Source organism: Oncorhynchus gorbuscha, linkage group LG03 (genome assembly GCF_021184085.1).
Source record: "Oncorhynchus gorbuscha isolate QuinsamMale2020 ecotype Even-year linkage group LG03, OgorEven_v1.0, whole genome shotgun sequence".
Lineage (NCBI taxonomy): Eukaryota > Metazoa > Chordata > Actinopteri > Salmoniformes > Salmonidae > Oncorhynchus > Oncorhynchus gorbuscha.
Window position 1 is genome coordinate 37,024,101 of NC_060175.1, and position 27,906 is coordinate 37,052,006.

A 27,906-nucleotide genomic window follows, 5' to 3' on the forward strand; every position below is an offset into this window, starting at 1 on the left:
GAATATATGTGCCAAAGAAGAGTTAGGCTACACAGAATAAAGATAACGATGGTACGTTAAGGGACATGCATGATCCCCTCTTCTGTGAATGCGAAAAGTCAGTCAGTGTTTATAATGTTGCAATAATTAAACACACACCATAATCAACAAGAAGGGAAAAAACAAACAATTTGATCCACTTTACAGTATCTGGTGGCCCAGTTCGAACACCGTCCCTACCACATCACTTCAATGCTTGAAATACCATGGTAACAGACATGCCCACAAAAGAGAAGGACTTTTGGTCAAGTGGTCAAGACACTGCCAATACCAGACCCCTCTATTCACAAAGCCCAGCCTAACCACAGGCCCACAACTTTCAGCATGTTCTCATTTTGAAAGGAGATCTGCATCAAATATTCAGCCATTATATTCTGCCGCAAAACTATTGTATATTTGGACAATGTTAAATATCACACATCATTCAATTTCTCATGTCTTACTCTGGCATTTTTGGGGGGTTAAGCTCTTGTGGTTTCCCGGCAATGCTGCATTGTATGGAGGCAAGGGTACTAGATACTACATTCAAGGGTACTAGATACTATATTGAGCATGATCCGAATGTTAATCTTTGTGAATAAATTAACTTGGAAACATAGTATTAGGTTTATCGTAACAAATATATTATGGCCTACAACTAAGGGCACAGCATTTTTCCTTGTCACGTCATGCAGAGAGTAAAAACTCCTGGCCTTAAGTGGTCTTTTATTACTAAGCAATTACCAGTAGAGCTACTGTTCTAATAAGCACTTTAACCAGCTAGGTCTTCCTGGACCTGGGGTAGGCCTATAGCCTATTACAGGTCAAACCAGTTTAACCTGGGTAATGAATCTGGGTGTGGGTCAGTGTTCTACTAGCTGGTAAAGCATGTGTAGGCTATTAGGAGTAATACATTTGGCAGTTTTAGCCAAACTCTCTGCTGTATCCCTGAAATGTCTCTGTAAAACTGTACCAGTGGTATCCAAACTAGAGAGTCCTTGCATTACAAAAATGTACGCTATAAAGGTTAAACTATGTTAGTATTATAAATGACTAATTAGGGGTTCAAGCGGCGAAGCTGAGTGAAACCCTATTGTATTTGTTGAAGTTGATTATTTTTTTTTTCCTTCTGACGATTTAGTGAGAAAAAAAAAGTAAATTCCTGTGAGTTGGTGAGGCCTAGAACAGGGGTCGGCAACAGCAATGTAGAAATTATTATAATCATGTTCTGGCCTATAACAAGTTAACAAGTGATTGAAAATGCAAACCGTAGAAAGCTCATGCCCCTCACCCCATTTGAACTAGAGCCCTGAAAATCTGTATAAAGGGGTTGTGGCAGATATCAAAACTCTTTCGCGGTAGGATACACTTAAGCTTCCTCGCCAAAAGTAGGCTATCAAGGAGAGGAGGACCGTCCTCCGTTTGCCTTCTAACGAATTGACACACTCCTCGGTTTTCCGATACCACAACGGCCCTCAAGGAACTACACTGGACTTGATGCAAACTGAAAACCACATATACTGAGATCGCATTTATTGAAGCAGGGGATTTTAACAAAGCAAATGAGGTAAACGCTACCGAAGTTCTATCAACACATTGAATGTAGTTACAAATAAGAGCCATTTTTACAATTAAGGGCTGTATCACCGCCTGGTGCGGCAACTGCACCGCCCGCAACCGCAGGGCTCTCCAGAGGGTGGTACGGTCTGCCCAATGCATCACCGGGGACACACTGCCTGCCCTCCAGGACAGCTAGAGCACCCAATGACAAAGGAAGTCCCAACCCCTCGGGGGAAGCCATGAAGGTCAAAGGCTTGCACTGGCTTGAGAGATGGAAACTTGAGTTCACCTTAGCCCAAGTTTGACACAGTTCATTGGAGGAATGTACACTCTGCCCAGAATGCTGTTAGGGTCTGGTTTAACATCCGGAGCATTCAGAACCCTATTGAGGAGCTCCTGCATATCAGCTGATGAACAAGGCGCTTCACTCTCAGCTCTCTCTGAGCCATACTTTGCTGATCCAGAACGGGGAGGAGTCTTAGAGGAGATAGCATCAAGATCCTGTCTTAAGTCTTCAGCTGAGCCTTTCGGGCTGAGAGAGCGGAGCTGCTAAGACAGAGAGGCTGCCTGGGCCTCCAACTCATCCAGAGTAGGTCCCGTCTTTCTTACTGCTTGGAGGGCAGGCCCGCTGCGCTCCCAGCGCCTCTAGAGTTCGTCTCCATCATACGTAGGCATGTGCCAAAAGTAGCACAATAAATGCTGCTGAAGGGGGAATCCACAGAATGAATGGCATTTAAAAAATGTTACCTTTATTTAACTAGGCCAACTAAGTCAGTTAAGAACAAATTCTTATTTTCAATGACAGCCTAGGAACAGTGGGTTAACTGCCTGTTCAGGGGCAGAACGACAGATTTTGTACCTTGTCAGCTCGGGGATTTGAACTTGCAACCTTTCGGTTACTAGTCCAATGATCTAACCACTAGGCTACGCTGCCGTCCCATGCTCTAAGCCTTGTAGGCACATCATACAGGTGGAAAGGGCATCAACCGAAGCCAAGCAAGCATTGCATTTATTGCAGTAGCATGGATGATCTTCTCCCTGTCTAGACAGATATGTCTTACAGATCAGATCATCTGTATAACACCCTGTTAATACTGTATGAGGTATAATTATAAAGTAGTCCTGTTGTCAGGGCAATATGTGAATTATGTAATAACATTGTATGGAGATATCAGAATATATTTAGGGAAATTCCACACACAATCCCCAAAAGGAATGGATGTTAAGAGCCAAGCTCAACTGACTCTGTAACAGAGTAGGTGTGAGATGTCCTGAAAACAGACTGGCCAACTGCTACGAGATTAGTGAGGAGTGATGGTTGCTGATAATGGGCTACACTTATGTAGCTATTCCATTCAAAATCTGCCATTTCCAGCTACAATAGTCATTTACAACATTATCAATGTCTACACTGTATTTCTGATTCATTTGTTATTTTAATTGACTTTTTTTTTGGGGGGGGGGGGGCTTTTCTTTCATAAACACAGACATTCCTAAGTGACCCAAAACGGTGTTTGTTGCAATATATCATAACGAGAAATAAAATTACAGTGAAAAACAACTCACTCTACTCTCCCTTGCACCTTCTCCAAAGTAACCACTGTGACAGACAAGTTTTAGTCCAGGCAGTCTTGACACCTTAATACGACAATCATAATCCTGAATTCTGGTGTCAGATGACACACTGGCACAGCTCCCTCTCTTGTTCACTGAAGCAAAACAGTTGGATGCTTGTGTGTCATACTTCAGACAAACACCAGTCATGGAGACCACGTCTAAAGTCAAACTAACTATGTGTTAAACAAGCTTACCACTGCTGCATTGCCTGTGTCGTGGGGATAAACCTGAATGTAAACATAAAAGGAAGAACTGAACAACAAATGGTTTATTTACAGTACAAATGTTGCTTTACATTTTATACAGGTGATTTTGATTTGCGTAAGTCACTTGGAGCAAATATTTGTCGCAAATTAAAGTCAAAACCTCAACTCCCCCCATTGCGCTGAAAAGGCACTCCTAGGGTAAAATAAAGAATGACAGAGAAAATCAACAAAAAGGACAGGAAAGGTTGCTAAAGATTTATGATATGTAAACAAATGACAAAATAGACTAAACACATTACCAGAATTCTACTTATCTGGTTAACTTCTAAAAACACTGTCAATGTTGACTTTCTCTGACCTACCTCCTCATATTTCCCAAAATCCAAACTAGACATTGGTTTATCTGGCTGCTATACTAACAGGCCCAAGATATCAGATATCAGACTGATAGGAACAGATAATAAAGTTGATCTTAACCAAGGGGCCAGTTTAAAGGAGGGTGTGGAGCAACATTGAAGCAGAGTCAACTCCCACCCTTGTGAAGACACACACCTGTCCTTCATATTCTCTCAAATAAAAAAAGTGAGGGACACAAGTTATACTTGAACATAAAAAATAAGACAAATCCTCACCCTCTCCAACAGAAATAAAAAAGTAAGGCATACAAATACTAAACTTTACATCAAACGTTGGATGACTCCATGAGATGATGAATGATGCTGGCAGGAGTTAGTAGTATGAGGTGAAGGGTCAGAGATAAGGGGAAAGGTTGAAAGCGAGATGTTGACATCCAATATTTTTGTAAAAATGTAGAGACATTTTGAGGGATGGACATATAAAGATAATGAGCGGACCGCCACCCTAAGGTGTTATTAACATGGAATGCACATACTTTTCACCTGGTCAAAGTGACAGCAAAATAGGTATCAATACTTCAACAACAAAATGAAGTGTCACTTCTGACTGCATAGTTAAAATATCTAAAAATAGTAATATTGTCTTTTGTGTCTAAAAAAAGGATGTGCTGGTCAATCATTGACTTGATAGTTTGAATTTATACATCTGGTATGCAAAATGTGCAGGTAACGTACAGCATCACATGTCAAGCAACCTGTCAAGTTGACAGAGCTCCCCCACCTCTCATTTCTGTTGCCACAATCATTCTGTCCAGGGAATGTAAGGAGCCTGAGTGTGTGAGAGAGTGTGTGTATGTGGTCCATCTCACAGCTAAAACTGCACCCATCCTTTAGCAGTGTCTTGACTGGAGCTGTGGAGAAGGGGAGACGCAGAGGATGATGAGGATGATGATGAGGATGATGAGGATAATAACAAATGTGAGAATGTCAATAACAACATGGATGGATGACAATAAAATGTTAATATGGACACCGCCATAATAACCAAACTGTTTAAAAGCTTCACACAAGGGGATGAGAGACTTGAACCCATCAGGGATTTGAGCTAGTAACCCTGTGATTCCTAGTCAGTTTCCCTTGCCACCACACCATTCTGAAGGCCTGCTGTCACGCCCTGGTGGAAGTATTTTGTATTCATCTTCATGTATTGGGTCAGGCCAGGGTGTGGCATAGGGTTTTTGTATTGTGGTGTGTTTGTCTTGGGGTTTTGGTGGTGGTATTGGGATTGTAGCTTAGTGGGTTATCTAGCAAAGTCTATGGCTGTCTGGAGTGGTTCTCAATCAGAGGCAGGTGTTTATCGTTGTCTCTGATTGGGAACCATATTTAGGCAGCCATATTCTTTGAGTTTGTGTTGGGTGATTGTCCTTAGTGTCCTTGTAACTGTCTCGTGTTAGTTTGCACCAGTTTAGGCTGTTTCGGTTTTAGTTACATTTATTGTTTTGTAGTGTTTGTGTTTGTGTGTTTTTTTTCATTAAACCATGAATCGTAATCTACACGCTGCGTTTTGGTCCGACTCTCCTTCACCACACCTAGAAAACCGTTACAGAATCACACACCCTAAACGGATCAAGCAGCGCAATAAGGATTTCTGGACATGGGAAGAAATCCTCGACGGGAGAGGACCCTGGGCTAAACCAGGGGAGTGTAGCCTCCCAAAGGTGCAGCAGGAGAAGAGGCAACAGGAGCAGCCCAAAGAGAAGTACAGTATGGACTATACTTCTTGGGAGGAGATAGACTGGTGGGCGGTCGACCCAGGGAGAGTGCCGGAGCCCGCCTGGGATTCAATGGAGCAGTGCGCGGAAGGTTATCGGAGAATGGAGTTGGCGAGCGCGGCGACGCGGATGGAAGCCTGAGAGTCAGCCCCCAAAATTTCTGGGGGGGCTCAGGGAGAGTGTGGCAGAGTCAGGAGTCAGACCTGAGCCAACTCTCCCTGTTTATCGTGAGGAGCCAAGGAGGAGACCAGAACCAGAGCCGGTGTTGGAGGTGAGCGAAGCAGAGACTGTGAAGGAGTTAATGGGGAAATTGGAGGAGAGAGAAATGAGGGAGTTGCTGTGTTGGTGCTTTAAGCATGGAATTTGCCCGACGGAACGTGTCGGGGATTTGATGGCACCTGAGTTAGCGCTCCATAATCGTCCTGAGGTGCGTGTTAGTCGGCTGGTGAAGTTGGTGCCAGCCTCACGCACCAGGCCTCCTGTGCACATACCTAGCCATGCACGTCCTGTACCAGCACTGCTCTCAAGATCTCCAGTACGCCTTCACGGTCTAGCCCATCCTGTGCCACCACCACACACCAGCCCTCCGGTAGCAGCTCCCCGCACCAGGCTTCCTGTGCGTGTCCTCTGTTCAGTTCCACCAGTGCCAGCACCACGCATCAAGCCTACAGTGCGCCTCGCCTCTCCAGCGCTGTCGGAGTCTCCCGCCTGTCTAGCGCTATCAGAGCCTTCCTCCTCTCCAGCGCTGCCGGAGTCTCCCGCCTGTTCAGCACAGCCAGAGCCTTTCTCCTCTCCTGCGCTACCGGAGTCTCCCGCCTGTTCAGCGCAGCTAGAGCCTTCTTCCTCTACAGCGCTGCTGGAGTCTCCTGTCTGTTCAGAGCAGCCAGAGCTGCCAGCCTGCATGGAGCAGCCAGAGCTGCCAGCCTGCATGGAGCAGCCAGAGCTGCCAGTCTGCAAGGAGCTGCCAGCCTGCAAGGAGCAGTCAGTCTGCATGAAGCAGCCAGAGCTGTCAGTCTGCATGAAGCAGCCAGAGCTGCAAGGAGCTGCCAGCCTGCAAGGAGCTGCCAGCCTGCAAGGAGCTGCCAGCCTGCAAGGAGTGCCAGCCTGCACGGAGCTGCCAGTCTGCACGGAGCTGCCAGTCTGCACGGAGCTGCCAGTCTGCACGGAGCTGCCAGTCTGCACGGAGCTGCCAGTCTGCACGGAGCTGCCAGAGCTGCTAGTCTGTAAGAAGACGCCAGTCAGCATGGAGCAGTCAGAGCCGCCCGTCAGCATGGAGCAGCCAGATCTTTCAGTCTGCCAGGATCCGCCAGTCAACCAGACTCTTCTAGATCCGCCAGTCAGCCGGGATCTGCCGAAACCACCAGCCAGCCAGGATCTGCCGTAACCACCAGCCAGCCAGGATCTGATAGATCTATCTCCCTGCCCGAGCTTCCCCTCAGTCCCGAGCTTCCCCTCAGTCCCGAGCTTCCCCTCAGTCCCGAGCTTCCCCTCAGTCCCGAGCTTCCCCTCAGTCCCGAGCTTCCCCTCAGTCCCGAGCTTCCCCTCAGTCCAGTGGGTTTCTGGGTGAGGACTACTAGGCCATGGTCGGCGGCGAGGGTGGACTATCCAGGGACGCGAGGAGAGGGGACTTAGACATTGACTGAGTGGGGTCCACGTCCCGCGCCGGAGCCTCCACCATGGACAGACGCCCACCCGGACCCTCCCTATTGTTTTGAGGTGCGTTCGGGAGTCCGCACTCCCGTGTTTAGTGTGTTTTTTTTCCATTAAACCATGAATCGTAATCTACACGCTGCGTTTTGGTTCGACTCTCCTTCACCACACCTAGAAAACAGTTACACCTGCCAACTTGTTTGGTCTAAACCATTAGCTCTTCTAAGACTGACCTGGCGCCAGCTGCTGTGAAGTCTCCCCACAGGTCTGCAGTAGACTGGGCGGCAGGGACCCGGCCTCCAAAATCTAAAAGAGAAGCTGGTGGGGTAAAAACAAAGAGATGATTTAGAATGTAGGGAGGTTATCCATGTTAAGCTGTGAAAGGGCAGTGATAAATGGGACATTTTGATCATTGAGCTCTATAGCCTAATGAGGTCACCTGTGTTGGAGTGTGTAGGTGGAGGTGATTGCTGGCCTCCAGGAGGGGATACAAGGACTGCACCCTTAGCCATTGGTGGAGGAAGGAGAAGGCCACTACCCATGGGCCGAGACTTGGCACCCGGATCCTTCTTCTTTATGTTCTAAGACAAAGAAAAATGATTACATTTTAAATGTCTTCCTCACTTTTTCTTCACATCTCATTTAGTTTCTCCTCTCCTTTCAACATGTTTCCCATCTATTTCTTTAACCTCAAATGCTCACCCCAATGCTGATCTTGATCGTCTGGCCCTCTTTAAAGCCTAGGTCCAGTTTGGGTGCTGTGCTCTGAGACGCTTCCTCTTTTGCCAGCTCACCTTCCTGTTTTACCCACCTGTAGAAAAGGACACAGAGATATGTTTGATTTTACTTCATGCTCCAATGTGAAGATCTATATTGAAAATGGACATTGATACCAGACCAGAGAGGACAGGTATGAGAGGTTGACTCACTTAAAGTGGTCTTGAAGAGCCACATTGAAGTCAAAGGAGTCGCCACGATCAGCAAACCCCAGGCCGATAAATGCATGTCGTCCTATATAAAACAGAAGTGCATGAGAAGACAGATGTACAAGCATACTGTATTTAAATTACTAATCTGCAATTAACCTTCCATACCACACTGTACTGTTTTCCGCTAAAATATATTTTCAGCATATCAGTTTGCATGGTGATGCATTTCGGCTGCTGTCTTTCTGATGTGAAGGCCCCTTACCACTGCCATCCTCTATCCGCACCACAAAATATCTGCTGGAATCTGTGACTGCCTCCACCACACACCCAGGATACTGCTCCACTGGGGCTTGGGCAAACAACTCTCCTAAGAAATACAGAATTCAGTTTGCCTCAAAGTTGGATATGATGGTATGCATCAGAAGCAGACAAGGTGACAGCCAGTACAAGACATGAGCGCAACAGCAGTACTGGCAGATGTAGCCATGACAGTCGGACATCTAGTAGTTAACCTGAGTTTTTGTCCTCTAGCTTGATATAGGCAAGCTTTCCTATGGATATTATTTTCATCCTGCCGGTCCATGCTGGCTCATCCAGCTTCCAGTCAGCTGCTCTGAAAAACAAAGAGAAGCACCATACCTGCATGTCATGACTCGGCTATGTTACAGGGCTATTGGGCCTACTACACAAAAACCCATAATCAAACTGTGTAATGCAATAATTAGTGCAATCTCAAACTATGCAACAGAATGAGTTATGCTACATAAATAACATCACACTCTCACCCAGCAAATCAGGAGTATTTGTATATATTTTTTGGTTGCCCAAAGAATCATTACTTTTTATTTGATATATAAGAGCATACAATTTACAATTATTGACATAAGTGCAGATATATCCTCGTTTTTCTTATTAGAAATAACCCCCCAGCCGACTACTTTAATTAATTGCATTTTGGTTGTGTATTCTCTAGATAATATAACATATATTTTTATTAGCAAGTTAGTTAAGAACAAATTCTTATTTACAATGACTGCCTACCACGGCCAAACCCAGACAACGCTGGGCCTATGGGACTACCAATCACGACCGGATGTGACGCAGCCTGGATCTAGCTATAAAATGGTATTAGCGACATATCTTTACATAAGAACCAGGATCGATTTTCATTAGATACACATTTCTTCTGTAATGTTAGCTAGCTACAGTACATTTTTTTAATAAATAAACCAAGATGGACCACAGCCTTCCGTGTCAAACGAGAACAAATGAGTAATAGTGGGCAGAGCAAAGCACGAGCTAGCGAGATCCTATCAGCGCGTTCTAGCAGGACATTTGCATATTTCCGTTAGGGAACGCCTACAATGTATAGTGCGCAATAATTTAGGGAAAGTCTACAAACCTTAGCCCACTCTGTTCGTAACTGGTTCTAGTTTGCCCATTGCCGGTCACTGGGCTTCCTCTCACTACAGTTTAGTAGTTCACTACCATATACTACCATGTAGTGAGTGGAAACGCCAAACGGATGCTTCACATTTATACATCCGGTGAAACATCTCTCTCATTGTTCTGTAACATAACTGTACCATGACTGACTGAACGTTTGAGCCACCGTAGAATGTACCGTGCTTCCTGCTAACGTTTCCTGTAAAATAATTTGACACAGCAGATGTGTTTAGCATTGCACACCGCTTGAAAATAATGCTGACATGCCTATTTTAACTGTTATATCTTACATAGCTAGCTCATTAGTAGCAACTAACCTGGCTAGCAGCTAGAGATCCTAACAGTGCCACATTATAACAGATACTGAAAGTTCACTTGCTAAATTCATTAAAACGTTATCCCCAAAGTAATCATCTTCTCGCCATGTTATGCATTCAATAATTGAATCATGTCAAGCTAACGTTAGCTAGCAACAACCTTGATGGATTCTCTCCACTTCTTCAGGTTGACATTTGAGTAGTTAGCTAGAAGAACGTTTATTAACAAAGAAAAAAACCTCACCGATATCCACGGTTAGTGGCGCGGGGTGGGATCTTGTACACATGAACCTCTGGCTTTACACAGATCACTGACTCGTAACCGCTGTCGTCTGCCAGTGCCATTTTGGCAAGTTAAAAACTTCCAAACTTCTAACTGCCATGGGGGAGGGTGAACCAGTCTCCACTGTACAGCTCAAGAGCGACTCTCTTGGAGAGGATGATTACTACAGTAGCTTTCAAAGAGAACTTTTATGGTGCTTATGACAAGCTACGTTTCCATCCAATAACTGGCGAAATGTTTTCATGGCGAAAACTCTGAAATCCGTATAAAAACAATATGTGAATTTTCACACCAGAGATGTGTTATGTCACCAGAAGAAGACCCTCGATATTTATTGGAAAGGCGCATCATGCTCATCACCTTGCACTGTCACCACCCTGTGAAGTTCATTTTAATTGATTTAATATGTAGTTTAATAAACTGAATGCTTACCCGACGAGTCGTAGTGGGCGGACCACGCAACATGCCATTGCGTGACTCCCAAGTTTACTTCGATATGATGGTTATTGCCCCGAGATTTCTCGCATAATTAATTGTACCGACACAAAAGATCCCACATTATCTAGCATATTTTGTTTTGTCATATGGAACGTTAACCGAAAAAAAAGTTGTTTCCATCAGGCCTGTCATGCCATGTTTTTCCCACAGTTGTGTTAAGTTGGCTGGATGTCTTTTGGGTGGTATACCTTTCTAGATATACAACCCCAGCTGCGTTGCAGTTCTTGAGACACTCAAACCGGTGTGCCTGGCACCTACTACCATACCCCGTTCAAAGGCACTTAAATATTTTGTCTTGCCCATTCACCCTCTGAATGCCACACATACACAATCCATGTCTCAATATTCTCAAGGCTTAAAAATAATTTAACCTGTCTCCCTCCCCTTCATTTACACCGATTGAAATGGCAACAATACGGGATCATAGCTTTCACCTGGATTCACATGGTCGTTCTATGTCATTGAAAGAGCAGGTGTTCCTACAATCAGTGTATGCTTAAAAAAATGTTTAACTGGAACCAGGCTACCTTCAGACGAGTCTTGTGAGGCTTGTGGGCACCCTGGAGCAAAATAACCAACATGTACGTGTTCGTGAGAGTCTCACGTTTCCAGAGTTATTATTAGTGTTTAGCCCAAACGGTTCCGACGCTACAGACAGAAGTTGGCAGATTGGCAGTATCAACTTCAGCGTCCAATGATGTTCGTGTGGGCAATATAATAATCATGTTCATTAGAGTCTCATCTTTCCATAGAGTGGTAATAAAAAAAGTGTTAAACAAATCAAAATATATTTTATATTTGAGATTCTTCAAAGTATAGTGTAATAGGATGAGCCTTGACTAGAATACAGTATATACGGTGCATTCGTTAAGTATTCAGACCCCTTGACCTTTTCCACATTTTGTTACATTACAGCCTTATTCTAAAATTGATTAAATATTTTTTTCCCCTCACCAATCTACATACAATACCCCATAACGAGAAAGCAAAAACAGGTTTTAGAAATGTTTTGAAAATGTATTAAAAACAAAAAAGTTAAATATCACAGTTACATAAGTATTCTGACCCTTTACTCAATACTTTGTACTCAGGTTCTTGGGTATGAAGCTACAAGCTTAAGCTTGGCACACCTGTATCGGGGGAGTTTTTCCCATGATTCCCTGCAGATCCTCTCAAGCTCTGACAGGTTGGATGTGTAACATTGCTGCACAGCTATTTCCAGGTCCCTTCAGAGATGTTCAATCGGGTTCAAGTCCGGGCTCTGGCTGGGCCACTCAAGGACATTCAGAGACTTGTCCCAAAGCCACTTCTGCGTTGACTTGGCTGTGTGCTTAGGGTCGATGTCCTGATGGAACATGAACATTTGCGCCAGTCTGAGGTCCTGAGCACTCGCAGGTTTTCATCAAGAATCTCTCTGTACTTTGCTCCGTTCATCTCTCCCTCGATTCTGATTAATATCCCAGTTCCTGCCCGCTGAAAAACATCCCCACAGCATGATGCTGCTGCCACCATGCTTCACTGTAGGGATGGTGCCAGGTTTCCTCCAGATGTGACACTTGTCATTCAGGCCAAAGAGTTCAATCTCGTTTTCATCAGACCAGAGAATCTTGTTTCTCATGGATTGAGAGTCCTTTAGGTGCCTTTTGGCTAATTCCAGGTAGGCTGTCATGTACCTTCTACTGAGGAGTGGCTTCTGTCTGGCCACTCTACCATAAAGGCCTGACTGGTGGAGTGCTGCAGAGATGGTTGTCCTTCTGGAAGGTTCTCTAATCTCCACAGAGGAACTCTGGAGCTCTGTCGGAGTGACCATCTGTCATGCCCTGATCTGTTTCACATGTCCTTGTGCTTGTCTCCACCCCTCTCCGGGTGTTGCTTATTATCCCCTGTGTATTTATCCCTGTGTTTCCTGTCTCTCTGTGCCAGTTTGTCTTGTTTTGCCAAGTCAACCAGCATTTGTCCAAGCTTATTTTTTCCCGTCTCTATTTTTTCCCCCAGTCCCCCTGGCTGTGACCCTTGCCTGTCCTGACGCCGACCCCGCCTGCCTGACCACTCTGCCTGTTCTGACCTCGAGCCTGCCTATCGCCTGATACTGTTTGGACTCTGACCTGGTTTATGAACTCTCGCTTGTCCCCAACCTGCCTTTTGTCTACCCCTTGTGTTGTAATAAATATCAGAACTCAACCATCAAATCAAATCAAATGTTATTTGTCACATACACATGGTTAGCAGATGTTAGTGCGAGTGTAGCGAAATGCTTGTGCTTCTAGTTCCGACAATGCAGTAATAACCAACAAGTAATCTAGCTAACAATTCCAAAACTACTACCTTATAGACACAAGTGTAAGGGGATAAAGAATATGTACATAACGATATATGAATGAGTGATGGTACAGAGGCCCCATCTGCCTCCTGTGTCTGCATTTGGGTCTCGACTTGTGCCCTTATAGTACAAACTGGCCATGACAGACCCAGCAGACTTGGACCAGCTCCGTCACGCTGTCTCCCTGCAGGGAGCCACCATTGGGAGGCATGAGGAGCTACTTTGGGACCTTTTGGAAGGGCTTTGTTCCCTGATGGAGCGCCAGGATCAAGGGTTCAAGGCTATAATGGAGAAAATCTGTGAATTAGCTCATAGGCAGCAAGCCACATCTGAGACCTCCCAACCACCCAGTAACCTTTCTACTACTAGTGGATTTGTCCAACCTACCCTGGCTCCCCGCTTGCCTCCTCCGGAGCATTATGAAGATGATCTTGGTACCTGCCTGACATGTTGTTGCTCTGACATGCACTGTCAACTGAGGGGCCTTAAATAGACAGGTGTGTGCCTTTCCAAATCATGTCCAATAAATTGAATTTACCACAGGTGGACTCCAATCAAGTTGTAGAAACAACTCAAGTATAATCAATGGAAACAGGATGCACCTGAGCTCAATTTAGAGTGTCATAGCGAAGGGTTTGAATACTTATGTAAATAAGGTGTTTCTGTTTTTAATTTGTAATACATTTGTAAAAATGTCTAAATATCTGTTTTTGCTTTGTTATTATGGGGTATTGTGTGTAGATTGATTCTGAAAAAATAATTGTATCCATTTTAGAATAAGCTGTAACATAACAAAATGTGGAAAAAGAAAAGGGCTATGAATAATTCCCAAATGCACTGTATATAAAATAGTGTAAAATAGTGTGTAAACATTATTCAAGTGACCAGATTTCAATGACTATGTACATAGGGCAGCAGTCTCTAAGGTGCAGGGTAGAGTACCGGGTAATATCTGGCTAGTAACACTGACTAAGGTTCAGGGCAGGGTACTGGGCAGAGCCTGGCTAGTGGTGTCTATTTAACAGTCTGATGGCCTGGAGATAGAAGCAGTTTTTCAGTCTCCCGGTCCCAGCTTTGAGGCACCTGTACTGTGTCCGTCTAGATGGTAGCGGGGTGAACAGGCCGTTGCTCGGGTGGCTGAGGTCATTTCAGACACAGCCAGTGAGTCTTGGCCAGCAACAATCGGGGGTCCCTAGTTAGCAAAAAAAGACAGTACTATTCAACATGCAGACAACAACAGATAAAGACAACAATTATACTTATCACTCCTGTGGATATCAGGAGTCCTCTAGCTATAGAATTAAGCTTACTGTATATACTATATCTTATGTGTCTCAGAGGAAATGGTCATGATCTGACTCTAGAAACTTTGTAACACCTGCTTACCCCAAATTGTATTTTTTAAATACCAGAGAGCCCTTGGTTGGTCTATTGTTAAATGGACTATGCTATTTAGAGTGTGATAACATCTTAGAAAAAATATTTATGAGACACATTTTTGTTATCATACTCAAATAGACAATTTAACAACTGAATATGACCTATATACTTATTGATCATTTTTAAATTGGACCTTGATGTTGTCTGGCCGGCCTGTGAGGAGAGAGTGAACTGGGCCACAGCGGCACTGTGCGTCGTGAGACGGTGGGGCACCTCACAGGGGCTGTTCGTCTCAGCGACTCCCAGTTAATCCCACCCACCGACAGAAGTTTGCAGGCCCCGGCTAAACTTCCAGCTCACTTCTCTGCCGACGACTGCTCCTTTCCACGTAGAGGTCCCATTTTCCAGAATGCTGTGGCGTTTTGTAGTAGCGATTTTAGGCGTTTGCATCCCATATTGCCTTTCGGACGTGCAGCTCAGTAGTAATGTTATTCTGGAACCTTATGATCTGCTGTTCGACACGGCGGTGGAAGCCTACTACAAGGGGGACTGGATGACGGTCATTCTGAACATGGAGAGAGCGCTTCGGAACAAGGCTGCAATTCGCAGGGTGAAGGCGCATTGCCGGATAACTTGTGCCAACCAGAGCGCTTTCGGGGAGCCTTTATCCAGCATGGTTGTGCCAGTACCAGGCGCTGGCTCCGTGGAAGATCTGGGCTTTTTCCAGAAAATTATGAAAAGGGCTGATTGTGTAAATACCTGCGAAAGTGAGAAAATTGGACCACCAACTATCCATAAAGTCACTGAAGATGTGGACCTTGAGTTTAAGAAAAGAACCCCCTACAATTACCTGCAAGTCGCGTACTTCAAGGTATAAAAAGTGTTGATCATATAGGCCCTATAAAGTTATGCATTATACATTTTTATATTTTGCATAGGCTTGCTACAATATATCTTCCACACAGACAGTATCCCATGTTGTGGAGTAAGATGCTCCTGCATCATATCTTATTCCACAACATGTTCATGTTGTTTGAATCTCGGTGCACATTTATCACACTTACATGACAAAATAAGGGTCATGTCATTTTATTTTGTCCAATTTCATTCAAACTTCCCTCAAGCAATTCGTTAACTGTAGGCTACGTGATCTGCTCAGCTTTCCCCAACCCCCCAGCCGGCCGTGCCACGTCTCTAGGTGGAGTCTAGCTATGTAGACAGACCACTTACGTTCTGGCGCTTGATTCTTCTCGATTTTTGGGGCTTGTCATCAAAAAGCGCTGCTACTCAGCAGCTTCTGCATGCTATATACCTGCCATTCAAGAGTTTCTTTAGCTATTGTTAGAATAGGCCTATACATGAACAGGAGAGGCCTAAACCAAACTCAGTTTAAAAGTCTGTTTATAAACGGGTTACTACATTGTAGTAAGAGTAGCTAGTTAAATAAAGTAAATACATGCAACCTATAAGGCCTGCAGTTCCTGAGAGTTGCAGGTCATACATTGTTTATCCATATTGCCTATTTACTAATACCAATCGATATGAGCAAAATATGTACTGATTTACAAACATAAACACAAAACTTTGTAAAAGATACACAGTCCCTGGTGGTAGGCAACATTTATCACAGGAGGTTGGTGGCACCTTAATTGGGGAGGACTGGCTCGTGGTAATGACTGGAGCGGAATCAGTGGAATGGTATCAAACACATGGTTTCAATGTGTTTGATGCCATTCCAGTCGCTCTGTTCCAGCCATTACTATATGCCATCCTACCCTCAGCAGCCTCCACTGAGATTCATGTAGACTATAGGAAGCTTATAGGATAATGACTAGTTGCCTGAAACAGCATGCTGGTGATTGCAGCTCACACATTTGTTACATCATTCCAGGAAGTCCTGGCTCCTAGCCAGATGACAGAAGACTTCTGAGACGTGGAGCATTTAGGGAAGCCTTTGGAGTCTTAATGTGCTACTTCTCTTTGTTTGCTTGTTGTGTGAGAGTTATTCATATTATGTTGTGTCATTGTTTTGTTGTGCTAAGTATCTCTCTTACCTGTGTAGATCAACAAGCTGGATAAGGCTGTGGCTGCGGCAAACACCTTTTTCCTGGCCAACCCAGACCACATGGAGATGAAGCAGAACCTGGACTATTACAGGATGATGGCAGGAGTACAGCAGGAGGACTTCAAAGACCTGGAGGCCCGGCCGCACATGGTGAGACTGACACTACTCGTCCCTAGTAATGCACCCGTTATAACCGTAAGAATGCACCCGTATAACAGTAACAATGCACCAGTTATAAGTAACAATGCACCCGTTATAACAGTAACAATGCACCAGTTATAACAGTAACAATGCAACAGTTATAACAGTAGCTATGCACCCGTTATAACAGTAGCTATGCACCCCGTTATAACAGTAACAATGCACCAGTTATAACAGTAACAATGCAACAGTTATAACAGTAGCTATGCACCCGTTATTACAGTAACAATGCAACAGTTATAACAGTAGCTATGCACCCCGTTATAACAGTAACAATACAACAGTTATAACAGTAGCTATGCACCCGTTATAACAGTAACAATGCAACAGTTATAACAGTAGCTATGCACCAGTTATAACAGTAACAATGCAACAGTTATAACAGTTATAATAGTAACAAGCAACAGTTATAACATGCTATTCACCCGTTATAACAGTAACAATGCCGTTATAACATTATAACAGTAACTATGCACCAGTTATCAGTAGTGACAATGTATCAGTTATCCCTAGTAACTATGAACCCGTTATAACAGTAACAGTAACAATGCACCAGTTATAACAGTAACAATGCACCCGCTATAACAGTAACAGTTATAACAGTAACTATGCACCAGTTATGACAAATCAGTATCCTTGTAACTATGCACCAGTTATAACAGTAACTATGCACCAGTTATAACAGTAACTATGCACCAGTTATAACAGTAACTATTCACCAGTTATAACAGTAACTATGCACCAGTTATAACAGTAACTATGCACCAGTTATAACAGTAACTATGCACGATTTATAACAGTAACTATGCACCAGTTATAATAGTATCTATGCACCAGTTATAACAGTAACTGCACCAGTTATAATAGTATCTTTGCACCAGTTATAACAGTAACTATGCACCCGTTATAACAGTAACAATGCACCAGTTATAACAGTAGCTATGCACCTGTTATAACAGTAGCTATGCACCCATTATGACAGTAACAATGAACCCGTTATAACAGTAGCTATGCACCAGTTATAACAGTAACTATGCACCAGTTATAATAGTAACTATGTACTAGTTATAACAGTAACTATGCACCAGTTATCCTAGTGACAATGTGTCAGTTATCCCTGTAACTATGCAACAGTTATAACAGTAACTATGCACCAGTTATAACAGTAACTATGCACCAGTTATAACAGTAACTATGCACTAGTTATAATATTAACTATGCACCAGTTATAACAGTAACTATGCACCAGTTATAATAGTAACGATACACCAGTTATAACAGTAACTATGTACCAGTTATACCAGTTTATACTATGCACCAGTTATAACAGTAATGCACCAGTTATAACAGTAACTATGTACCAGTTATACCAGTAAAATGCACCAGTTATAACAGTAACTATGCACCAGTTATAACAGTAACTATGCACCAGTTATCCCAGTAACAATGAACCCGTTATTAGGAACTAACAGTAACAATGCACCAGTTATAACAGTGACAGTTATAACAGTAAATATGCACCAGTTATCCCAGTAACAATGAACCCGTTATAACAGTAATAACAGTAACAATGCACGTTATAACAGTAACAATGCACCAGTTATAACAGTAACAATGCAACAGTTATAACTGTAGCTATGCACCCGTTATAACAGTAGCTATGCACCCATTATGACAGTAACAATGCTCCCATTATGACAGTAAACAATGCACCCGTTATAACAGTAACAATGCACTCGTTATAACAGTAACTATGCACCCGTTATAACAGTAACTATGCACCAGTTATAACAGTAACAATGCAACAGTTATAACAGTAGCAATTCACCCGTTATAACAGTAACAATGCAACAGTTATAACAGTAACAATGCACCTGTTATAACAGTAACTATGCACCCGTTATAACAGTAACAATGCACCTGTTATAACAGTAACAATGCACCCGTTATAACAGTAACAATGCAACAGTTACAACAGTAGCTATGCACCCGTTATAACAGTAGCTATGCACCCATTATGACAGTAACAATGCTCCCGTTATGACAGTAGCTATGCACCCATTATGACAGTAACAATGCTCCCGTTATGACAATAACAATGTACCCGTTATAACAGTAACAATGCACCCGCTATAACAGTAACTATGTACTAGTTATAACAGTAACTATGCACCAGTTATAACAGTAACTATTCATTTACATTTACATTTAAGTCATTTAGCAGACGCTCTTATCCAGAGCGACTTACAAATTGGTGCATTCACCTTATGACATCCAGTGGAACAGCCACTTTACAATTGTGCATCTAAATCTTTTAAGGGGGGTAGAAGGATTACTTTATCCTATCCTAGGTATTCCTTAAAGAGGTGGGGTTTCAGGTGTCTCCGGAAGGTGGTGATTGACTCCGCTGTCCTGGCGTCGTGAGGGAGTTTGTACCACCATTGGGGGGCCAGAGCAGCGAACAGTTTTGACTGGGCTGAGCGGGAACTGTACTTCCTCAGTGGTAGGGAGGCGAGCAAGCCAGAGGTGGATGAACGCAGTGCCCTTGTTTGGGTGTAGGGCCTGATCAGAGCCTGGAGGTACTGAGGTGCCGTTCCCCTCACAGTTCCGTAGGCAAGCAGCATGGTCTTGTAACTATTCACCAGTTATAACAGTAACTATGTACCAGTTATACCAGTAACAATGCACCAGTTATAACAGTAACTATGCACCAGTTATAACAGTAACTTTGCACCAGTTATAACAGTAACTATGCACCAGTTATAACAGTAACTATGCACCCGTTATAACAGTAACTATACACCAGTTATAATAGTACCTGTGCGCCAGTTATAACAGTAACTATGCACCAGTTATAACAGTAACTATGCACCAGTTATCCCAGTAACAATGAACCCGTTATAATAGTAACTATGCACCAGTTATAACAGTAACAATGCACCAGTTATAACAGTGACTATGCACCAGTTATAACAGTAACTATGCACCAGTTATCCCAGTAACAATGAACCTGTTATAACAGTAACAATGCACCCGTTATAACAGTAACAATGCACCCGTTATAACAGTAACAATGCACCAGTTATAACAGTAACAATGCAACAGTTATAACTGTAGCTATGCACCCGTTATAACAGTAGCTATGCACCCATTATGACAGTAACAATGCTCCCATTATGACAGTAAACAATGCACCCGTTATAACAGTAACAATGCACTCGTTATAACAGTAACTATGCACCCGTTATAACAGTAACTATGCACCAGTTATAACAGCAATGCACCTGTTATAACAGTAACTATGCAACAGTTATAACAGTAGCTATTCACCCGTTATAACAGTAACAATGCAACAGTTATAACAGTAACAATGCACCTGTTATAACAGTAACTATGCACCCGTTATAACAGTAACAATGCACCTGTTATAACAGTAACAATGCACCTGTTATAACAGTAACAATGCAACAGTTACAACAGTAGCTATGCACCCGTTATAACAGTAGCTATGCTCCCATTATGACAGTAGCAATGCTCCTGTTATGACAGTAGCTATGCACCCATTATGACTAACAATGCTCCCGTTATGACAATAACAATGTACCCGTTATAACAGTAACAATGCACCCGCTATAACAGTAACTATGTACTAGTTATAACAGTAACTATGCACCAGTTATCCTAGTGACAATGTATCAGTTATCCCTGTAACTATGAACCCGTTATAACAGTAACTATGCACCAGTTATAACAGTAACTATGCACCAGTTATAATAGTAACTATGTACCAGTTATAACAGTAACTATGTACCAGTTATACCAGTAACAATGCACCAGTTATAACAGTAACTATGCACCAGTTATAACAGTAACTTTGCACCAGTTATAACAGTAACTATGCACCAGTTATAACAGTAACTATGCACCAGTTATAACAGTAACTATACACCAGTTATAATAGTACCTGTGCGCCAGTTATAACAGTAACTATGCACCAGTTATAACAGTAACTATGCACCAGTTATCCCAGTAACAATGAACCCGTTATAATAGTAACTATGCACCAGTTATAACAGTAACAATGCACCAGTTATAACAGTGACTATGCGCCAGTTATAACAGTAACTATGCACCAGTTATCCCAGTAACAATGAACCCGTTATAATAGTAACTATGCACCAGTTATAACAGTAACTATGCACCAGTTATAACAGTAACTATGCACCAGTTATAACAGTATCTATGCACCAGTTATAACAGCAACGATGCACCAGTTATAACAGTAACTATGCACCAGTTATAATAGTAACTATGCACCAGTTATAACAGTAACTATATAACAGTAACTATGCACCAGTTATTCCAGTATCAATGAACCCGTTATAATAGTAACTATATACCAGTTATAACAGTAACTATGCACCAGTTATAACAGTAACAATGCACCAGTTATAACAGTGACTATGCGCCAGTTATAACAGTAACTATGCACCAGTTATCCCAGTAACAATGAACCCATTATAATAGTAACTATGCACCAGTTATAACAGTAACTATGCTCCAGTTATAACAGTAACTATGCACCTGTTATAACAGTAACTATGCACCAGTTATAACAGTATCTATGCACCAGTTATAACAGCAACGATGCACCAGTTATAACAGTAACTATGCACCAGTTATAATAGTAACTATGTGCCAGTTATAACAGTAACTATGCACCAGTTATAACAGTAACTATGCACCAGTTATTCCAGTATCAATGAACCCGTTATAATAGTAACTATATACCAGTTATAACAGTAACTATGCACCAGTTATAACAGTAACTATGCACCAGTTATAACAGTAACAATGAATCCGTTATAATAGTAACTATGCACCAGTTATAACAGTAACTATGCACCAGTTATCCCAGTATCAATGAACCCATTATAGTAGTAACTATACATCAGTTATAACAGTAACTATGCACCAGTTATCCCAGTATCAATGAACCCGTTATAATAGTAACTATGCACCAGTTATAACAGTAACTATGCACCAGTTATAACAGTAACTATGCACCAGTTATAACAGTAACTATGCACCAGTTATAATAGTAACTATGCACCAGTTATAATAGTATCTATGCACCAGTTATCCCAGTAACAAAGGACCAGTTATGACAGTAGCTATGCTCCAGTTATAACAGTAACTATGCACCAGTTATAATAGTTACTATGCACCAGTTATCCCAGTAACAAAGGACCAGTTATAACGGTAACTATGCACCAGTTATAATAGTTACTATGCACCAGTTATCCCATTAACAAAGGACCAGTTATAACAGTAACTATGCACTAGTTATACTACTGACAATGAATCAGTTATGAAGCAGCAACATAGACCAGTTATATACCATTTAGAACAGTTAGAATCACACATAGTCAGACTGAAACCATTTACTCTTTTGCCTACTTGGAAAGGGCAGGCATCGGGCACTGGAGAAGTGACAAGGGACCTAATTGGTACACGGTTGGGGTAGGGTCTATGATCTGCTGACTCCTTGCTCTGCTCTCTAATCCATCTCTCAGGCCGAGTTCCTTGCAGGGAAGCGGTACTACAGCTCAGACTCGTTCGGTCTGGCCATCGACCACTTTGAGGCGGCAGTGGAAGAGTACTTCAGCGCGGACCAGGAGTGCCGGGCGCTCTGCGAAGGAGCTTACGACTACGACGGATACAACTACATGGAGTACAGTGCCGACTTGTTCCAGTCCATGACAGGTGAGATAGAGTGTGAAGACAGACTAAATCCCCAAACAACCTCAAGCTATCGTTTTGGATAAAAGCCTAAACCCTGTACCCCTGTCTTTGTCAGACCACTACATGCAGATTCTGAACTGTAAGCAGAAATGTTCTGTGGAGCTAGCCTCCACCGCGGGGAAGGACAAGCCCTTTGAGGATTTCCTCCCTTCCCACTTCAACTACCTACAGTTCTCTTACTACAACAGTGAGTCTAAGTCCATATTCACTGAAAGAATCAGGAGCATTTGCTGTCTGTCTGTATCTGATTGGGCCTGCCTCTCCTCTCATACCAGTCTCTTCTTATCCCTCTCTTTTTCCTTCTCTTCCTTCCCCCCTTCCTTCCCCCCTCTATCAGGTGAGAAGTATGAGCAGGCCATAGAGTGGGCTAAAACCTACCTGCTGTTCCATCCAGAGGAGGAGGTGATGAATCAGAACCTGGCTTACTACTCCGCTGTGCTGGGGGAGGACAAGGCTGCAGCCATATCCGCTAGACTGGTGACACACACACACACACACACACACACACACACACACACACACACACACACACACACACACACACACACACACACACACACACACACACACACACACACACACACACACACACACACACACACACACACACACACACACACACACACACACACACACACACACACCTGTGCCCCATGCCTCCAACCCACTTTCCTCCATGTCTTCTCTCAGGTGGTGAAACAGCATATTCAGCAGTCCCTGTTGGAAAAGGAGCTACTGTACTTTGCTTATGAAGTGTTTGGAATCACCTTTGTTGATCCGGTAGGTTAACATGTCTCTGATCTTTGCTTGTGTCTCACGGTTTCTACAAGATAGGTGATCACTATCAAGTGGTTTTAGCATGTGATCTTACATCCTTTCCTTCCCTCTGCAGGATTCCTGGACCCCTGCAGACGTCATGCCCCTCAAACTGAGAGAGAAGCAGAAGTATGAGAAATACACGTACAGACCAGTAGAGGCTGGTGGATGGAGAAATTGGAGTACTCTCTCATTGTAATGGCTCAAATGGAAAATGATCAAACATACTGCTCCATTCATTCAATTCAAGCCATTACAATGATCCATCCTCTAATTTAAAGTGACACCAGCATCCACTGGTACATTGTACATACCTGTATGCTCTCAATTTCAGAATAGGCTCTGCTCTCCAATTTGTTTGTACCTTTTAACCTGTTCATTGCCGCCACCTGCAGGGCAGAAAGGGAGACTGCGGCGAGGATCACTGAGGAGATTGGGAATCTGATGAAGGAGATTGAAACTCTGGTGGAGGAGAAGAACAAGGAGTCGACTGACATTGCCAAGATCGTACGAGAAGGTAGGGTTTTTAGAGCATGAAGTTTGGGAATGTCAGTGGACTGTGTAGAATACTCTGATGTGCACCTCTCTCTATATTCATTCCCTCTGTCCCTACCAGGTGGTCCTTTGTTGTTTGATGACATCAAGATTACTATGTCGTCAAAGCAGCTGAATGGGTCTCAGAGGGTTCTACTGGATGGATTTATCTCGAATGACGAGTGCAGAGAGCTCACCCGCCTCTCTAATGTGAGTGGGAGTCAGGGCTAGTTAGTCTGTGTGATTGACTGTGTTTGTGTGTGTTTGACAGTGTGTATGTTGATTGTGTGTTAATGGAGTGTGTATTTCTGATGGTCTGTGTGTTAAAACTGAATGCATGATTCTGTTATTGTGTGTGTTGACGCTGTGTGTTTGTCAGGCGGCTGCGCTGAATGGTGATGGGTATCAAGGCCACCCCTCCCCCCACTCACCCAGCGAGAGCTTCCAAGGAGTCACTGTCCTCAAGGCTATTAAGGTACATTACTGACTCTACACACTACAGCCCTGCTTACCAAACCATAACCCAAACACCACTAGCCAACTCTGACCCTAACCCAGTATGTTCAGCTTCCCCCAACCCCAGCTAGCTTCATTCTCTAGCCTCAGCTTTATCTCCAACCTATCTAAAGCTGAGCCCCAGCCCAATGGCATCAATGTACTATGCGGGTTAGGGATAAGAAAGCACCTATTTCTGATGATCTTGTACTGTTCTATAGTTGGGACAGGAGGGCACTGTGCCCCTGAAGAGTGCCCGCCTGTTTTTTGACATGAGTGAGAAGGTGCGTGGGGTCCTGGAGTCGTACTTCCGTCTGGACTCTCCTCTCTACTTCTCCTACTCCCACCTGGTCTGCCGCTCCGCCATCGACGGTGAGAAAGTGAACTATGGTGGGCACCCAGGGGACAGTATTGTGGCTGACTGCCAGACAGAATGAGTTTAGGTCCTTTTTGGAATTCACCACTATGGGAAAACAAGGTGTTCTATTTTCTTCAAGTTGTCTATATCAAATTCCGGATGTCATTTAACCCACATTATTCACCTGCCTGTCTGAGTGTATAGACATGCAGTAAGTTATGTTTCCATCTTCTGTCTGTACAGAGAAGCAGGATGACCGTGACAACCTGAGTCACCCGGTTCATGCGGACAACTGCCTGCTGGTCTCTGAGCTCAACGAGTGCATTAAAGAACCACCTGCATACACAAACAGGGACTATAGGTATACAAACACACACACACACACACACACACACACACACACACACACACACACACACACACACACACACACACACACACACACACACACACACACACACACACACACACACACACACACACACACACGCACACACACACACACACACACACACACACACAGAGACTACAGGTACACACACCATCCACACACTCCATATGCTTATAACGTAGGTATCAGCAACATCTACTGCACTTGCAGGTATCATCATGCACCACTGTCTTTAAAACACTTCTCTTGTTCCTGTTGTGTTTTAGCGCAATCCTTTATCTGAATGATGACTTTGAAGGAGGAGATTTCATTTTCACTGAACTGGATGCCAAAACGGTCACAGTAAGTGTCAATCAATGATGTGGATTTGAGTGCTGCAGAGTATAATCAGTTGTTTCGCCATGATTTATTTTAAGGTATAAGTTAATAGAGCATATGATTACTGATGTCACTGACCTGTGTTGTCCAGGCGGAGGTGCGTCCTCAGTGTGGTCGTGTGGTTGGGTTCGGTGCTGGGAATGAGAACCCTCATGGGGTAAGAGCGGTCACTAAGGGCCAGAGGTGTGCTGTGGCCCTGTGGTTCACCCTTGACCCCAAACATGAGGAGAAGGTAATGTATCTATCAGTTAATTCATCTGGAATCGTGTATATCATGTCTTTCTTTCTATCATTCTATGTTGTGATGGGCTATTTTGTAATCTGAGGGAGAAAGCAACACTTTCCATTTATTGATTAATCTACATTTTATCAGTTTCTCTTGCTTCAGACTTACCTAATTTGTGTGTGTGTGTCTCCAGGACCGGATCCAAGCTCAAGAGATGCTGAAGATGTTCTCCTCTCCTACGGACACAGAGTTCACAAATACAAAGGCAGAAAGCTCACAACCACAGCTTACACCTCTTGACCAGTCTGCGCTTCTTGGTCAAGCTGCAACCCTAGTCCAGGAGCAGGCATACCAACCAGATGACAAAGCAGCAGAGAAGAAGCCTGAGGAACCAGCAGAGAAGAAGCCTGAGGAACCAGCAGAGAAGAAGCCTGAGGAACCAGCAGAGAAGAAGCCTGAGGAACCAGCAGAGAAGAAGCCTGAGGAACCAGCAGAGAAGAAGCCTGAGGAACCAGCAGAGAAGAAGCCTGAGGAACCAGCAGAGAAGAACCCTGAGGAACCAGCAGAGAAGAAGCCTGAGGAACCAGCAGAGAAGAAGCCTGAGGAACCAGCAGAGAAGAACCCTGAGGAACCAGCAGAGAAGAACCCTGAGGAACCAGCAGAGAAGAAGCCTGAGGAACCAGCAGAGAAGAACCCTGAGGAACCAGCAGAGAAGAACCCTGAGGAACCAGCAGAGAAGAACCCTGAGGAACCAGCAGAGAAGAAGCCTGAGGAACCAGCAGAGAAGAAGCCTGAGGAACCAGCAGAGAAGAAGCCTGAGGAACCAGCAGAGAAGAAGCCTGAGGAACCAGCTGAAAAATTTAGTGAAAAGCCATCTGATTATCCAGAGGATAAAAAGAATGAGAAGCCGATAGAGAAGCACGCAGAAAAACTCATTGCAAAAAAGGGTAACAAAGCCAAGGTGAAAGAGCTGGTCAAAACTAAAGCCAAAGCAGCGACGACTAAAACAGCAGCTAATGCAGGGGACAAAGCCAACGCTAAGACAGCAGACAAGGATAATGCAGGGGACAAAGCCAACGCTAAGACAGCAGACAAGGCTAAAGCAGGGGACAAAGCCAACGCTAAGACAGCAGACAAGGCTAAAGCAAAACCTGCTGCAAAAACAAATGTCAAACAGGCAGCAGACAATAAAGAGCAGAAGCCCGCGACAAAAAAGACAGAGAAAATCCCTGTCAAAAAGGTTTCCAAGGACTCCAAAACTGACCCCAAGTCATCCTCGGACTCACAGACAGACAAGGACGAGCTGTGAGACCAACAGCACCTGTGACTCTTATTCTGTGGTGTCTTTTTTTTCTACTGTTTGAATATATTTGTCAAGGTTGTTTCTGTGGATGTGCTGGATAAAGATCTGAGGTTGTTTGCTGTATTGTTTTGGATGTTGTTTGTCTGCCCAATAATGGTGGTAAGGAACAAGGATATGGTGTTGTAATGTAAGCCATATACCGTAATACCAAGGGACTGCAAACTCACTCTGATGGCTGATGTCAACCAACCAATCAATCAAATCAATCAATCAAATTAGAGTTCTATAGTGCTTTTTCACAAATACATTTGTCACAAAGTGATAAATTGTAACCACCTTTGAATATCTATCCCAGACTCATGTGAACAGATAATTGTTATATTATATATATATATATATAATATGACTTTTGTTTATGATTTTGGATCCTCAGTCTGCTATTTTGTACTGTTTTAAAATATACTGTTCTTTGCCTCAGGAATTGGAAGATGTAATGTCCTCAAAAAAACAACAAAAAAAACAGGAAAGAACAACAATGAACAAATGTGTCTGAATAGAGACTGATACCTGATTCATGTGGATACGCTAAATAAAAGTACAGTTCTAACATTGGTGTTGCTCTTTAATGTAATACCTCTAGAGAACACTAGGTGGCAGAGAGGAACTAGAATGGCATCTCATGTACATCGCACATGGAATATGTACCCATTTTCCCTCTGAATATGTGGTAAGTATGGACCCTCACGGTTTAACTGTCCGGTTACTACTGGAGAGCCTTAAATCACAGTTACAGCTGTGTGGCGGTCATCCAATTCCCAGGAGACCATGTTGTATGAAAGCCTGTTCAGACTTTTCAGATGTATTTCTTTTTATTTAACTAGGCAATTCAGTTAAGAACAAATTCTTATTTATAATGACGGCTTGCCCCGGCCAAACCCTCCCCTAACCAGGATGACGCTGACCCAATTGTGCGCCGCCCTAT

General features: G+C 43.5%; 2 protein-coding genes across 3 annotated transcripts; one reads left to right on the forward strand and one right to left on the reverse strand.

Annotated features, from left to right (window-relative positions):
• Positions 1 to 3,445: 3,445 nt before the first annotated feature.
• LOC124020027 (adaptin ear-binding coat-associated protein 2-like) lies at positions 3,446 to 10,277 on the reverse strand. The gene is made up of 8 exons (XM_046335452.1): positions 10,116 to 10,277; positions 8,621 to 8,721; positions 8,371 to 8,475; positions 8,109 to 8,190; positions 7,882 to 7,990; positions 7,619 to 7,760; positions 7,413 to 7,497; positions 3,446 to 4,668 (listed from the first exon to the last, which is right to left on the reverse strand). The coding sequence occupies exons 1-8, from the start codon at positions 10,214 to 10,216 to the stop codon at positions 4,629 to 4,631; spliced, it is 765 nt and encodes a 254-aa protein (XP_046191408.1). The 5' UTR covers positions 10,217 to 10,277; the 3' UTR covers positions 3,446 to 4,628.
• Positions 10,278 to 14,620: 4,343 nt separating this feature from the next.
• Positions 14,621 to 27,531, forward strand: LOC124020035 (prolyl 3-hydroxylase 1-like). Of its 2 annotated transcripts, none has more exons than XM_046335464.1 (15): positions 14,621 to 15,223; positions 16,415 to 16,567; positions 22,195 to 22,384; positions 22,479 to 22,610; positions 22,761 to 22,900; positions 23,114 to 23,203; positions 23,316 to 23,368; positions 23,635 to 23,756; positions 23,856 to 23,983; positions 24,153 to 24,248; positions 24,490 to 24,658; positions 24,870 to 24,987; positions 25,284 to 25,359; positions 25,487 to 25,627; positions 25,815 to 27,531. In XM_046335464.1, exons 1-15 carry the CDS (start codon positions 14,762 to 14,764, stop codon positions 26,928 to 26,930), a joined length of 3,186 nt encoding a protein of 1,061 aa, XP_046191420.1. In that variant the 5' UTR covers positions 14,621 to 14,761; the 3' UTR covers positions 26,931 to 27,531. The 2 variants fall into 2 exon arrangements, with proteins under 2 accessions (XP_046191420.1, XP_046191428.1); XM_046335472.1 differs by having other exon boundaries at positions 14,622 to 15,223; positions 24,490 to 24,640.
• Positions 27,532 to 27,906: the final 375 nt, after the last annotated feature.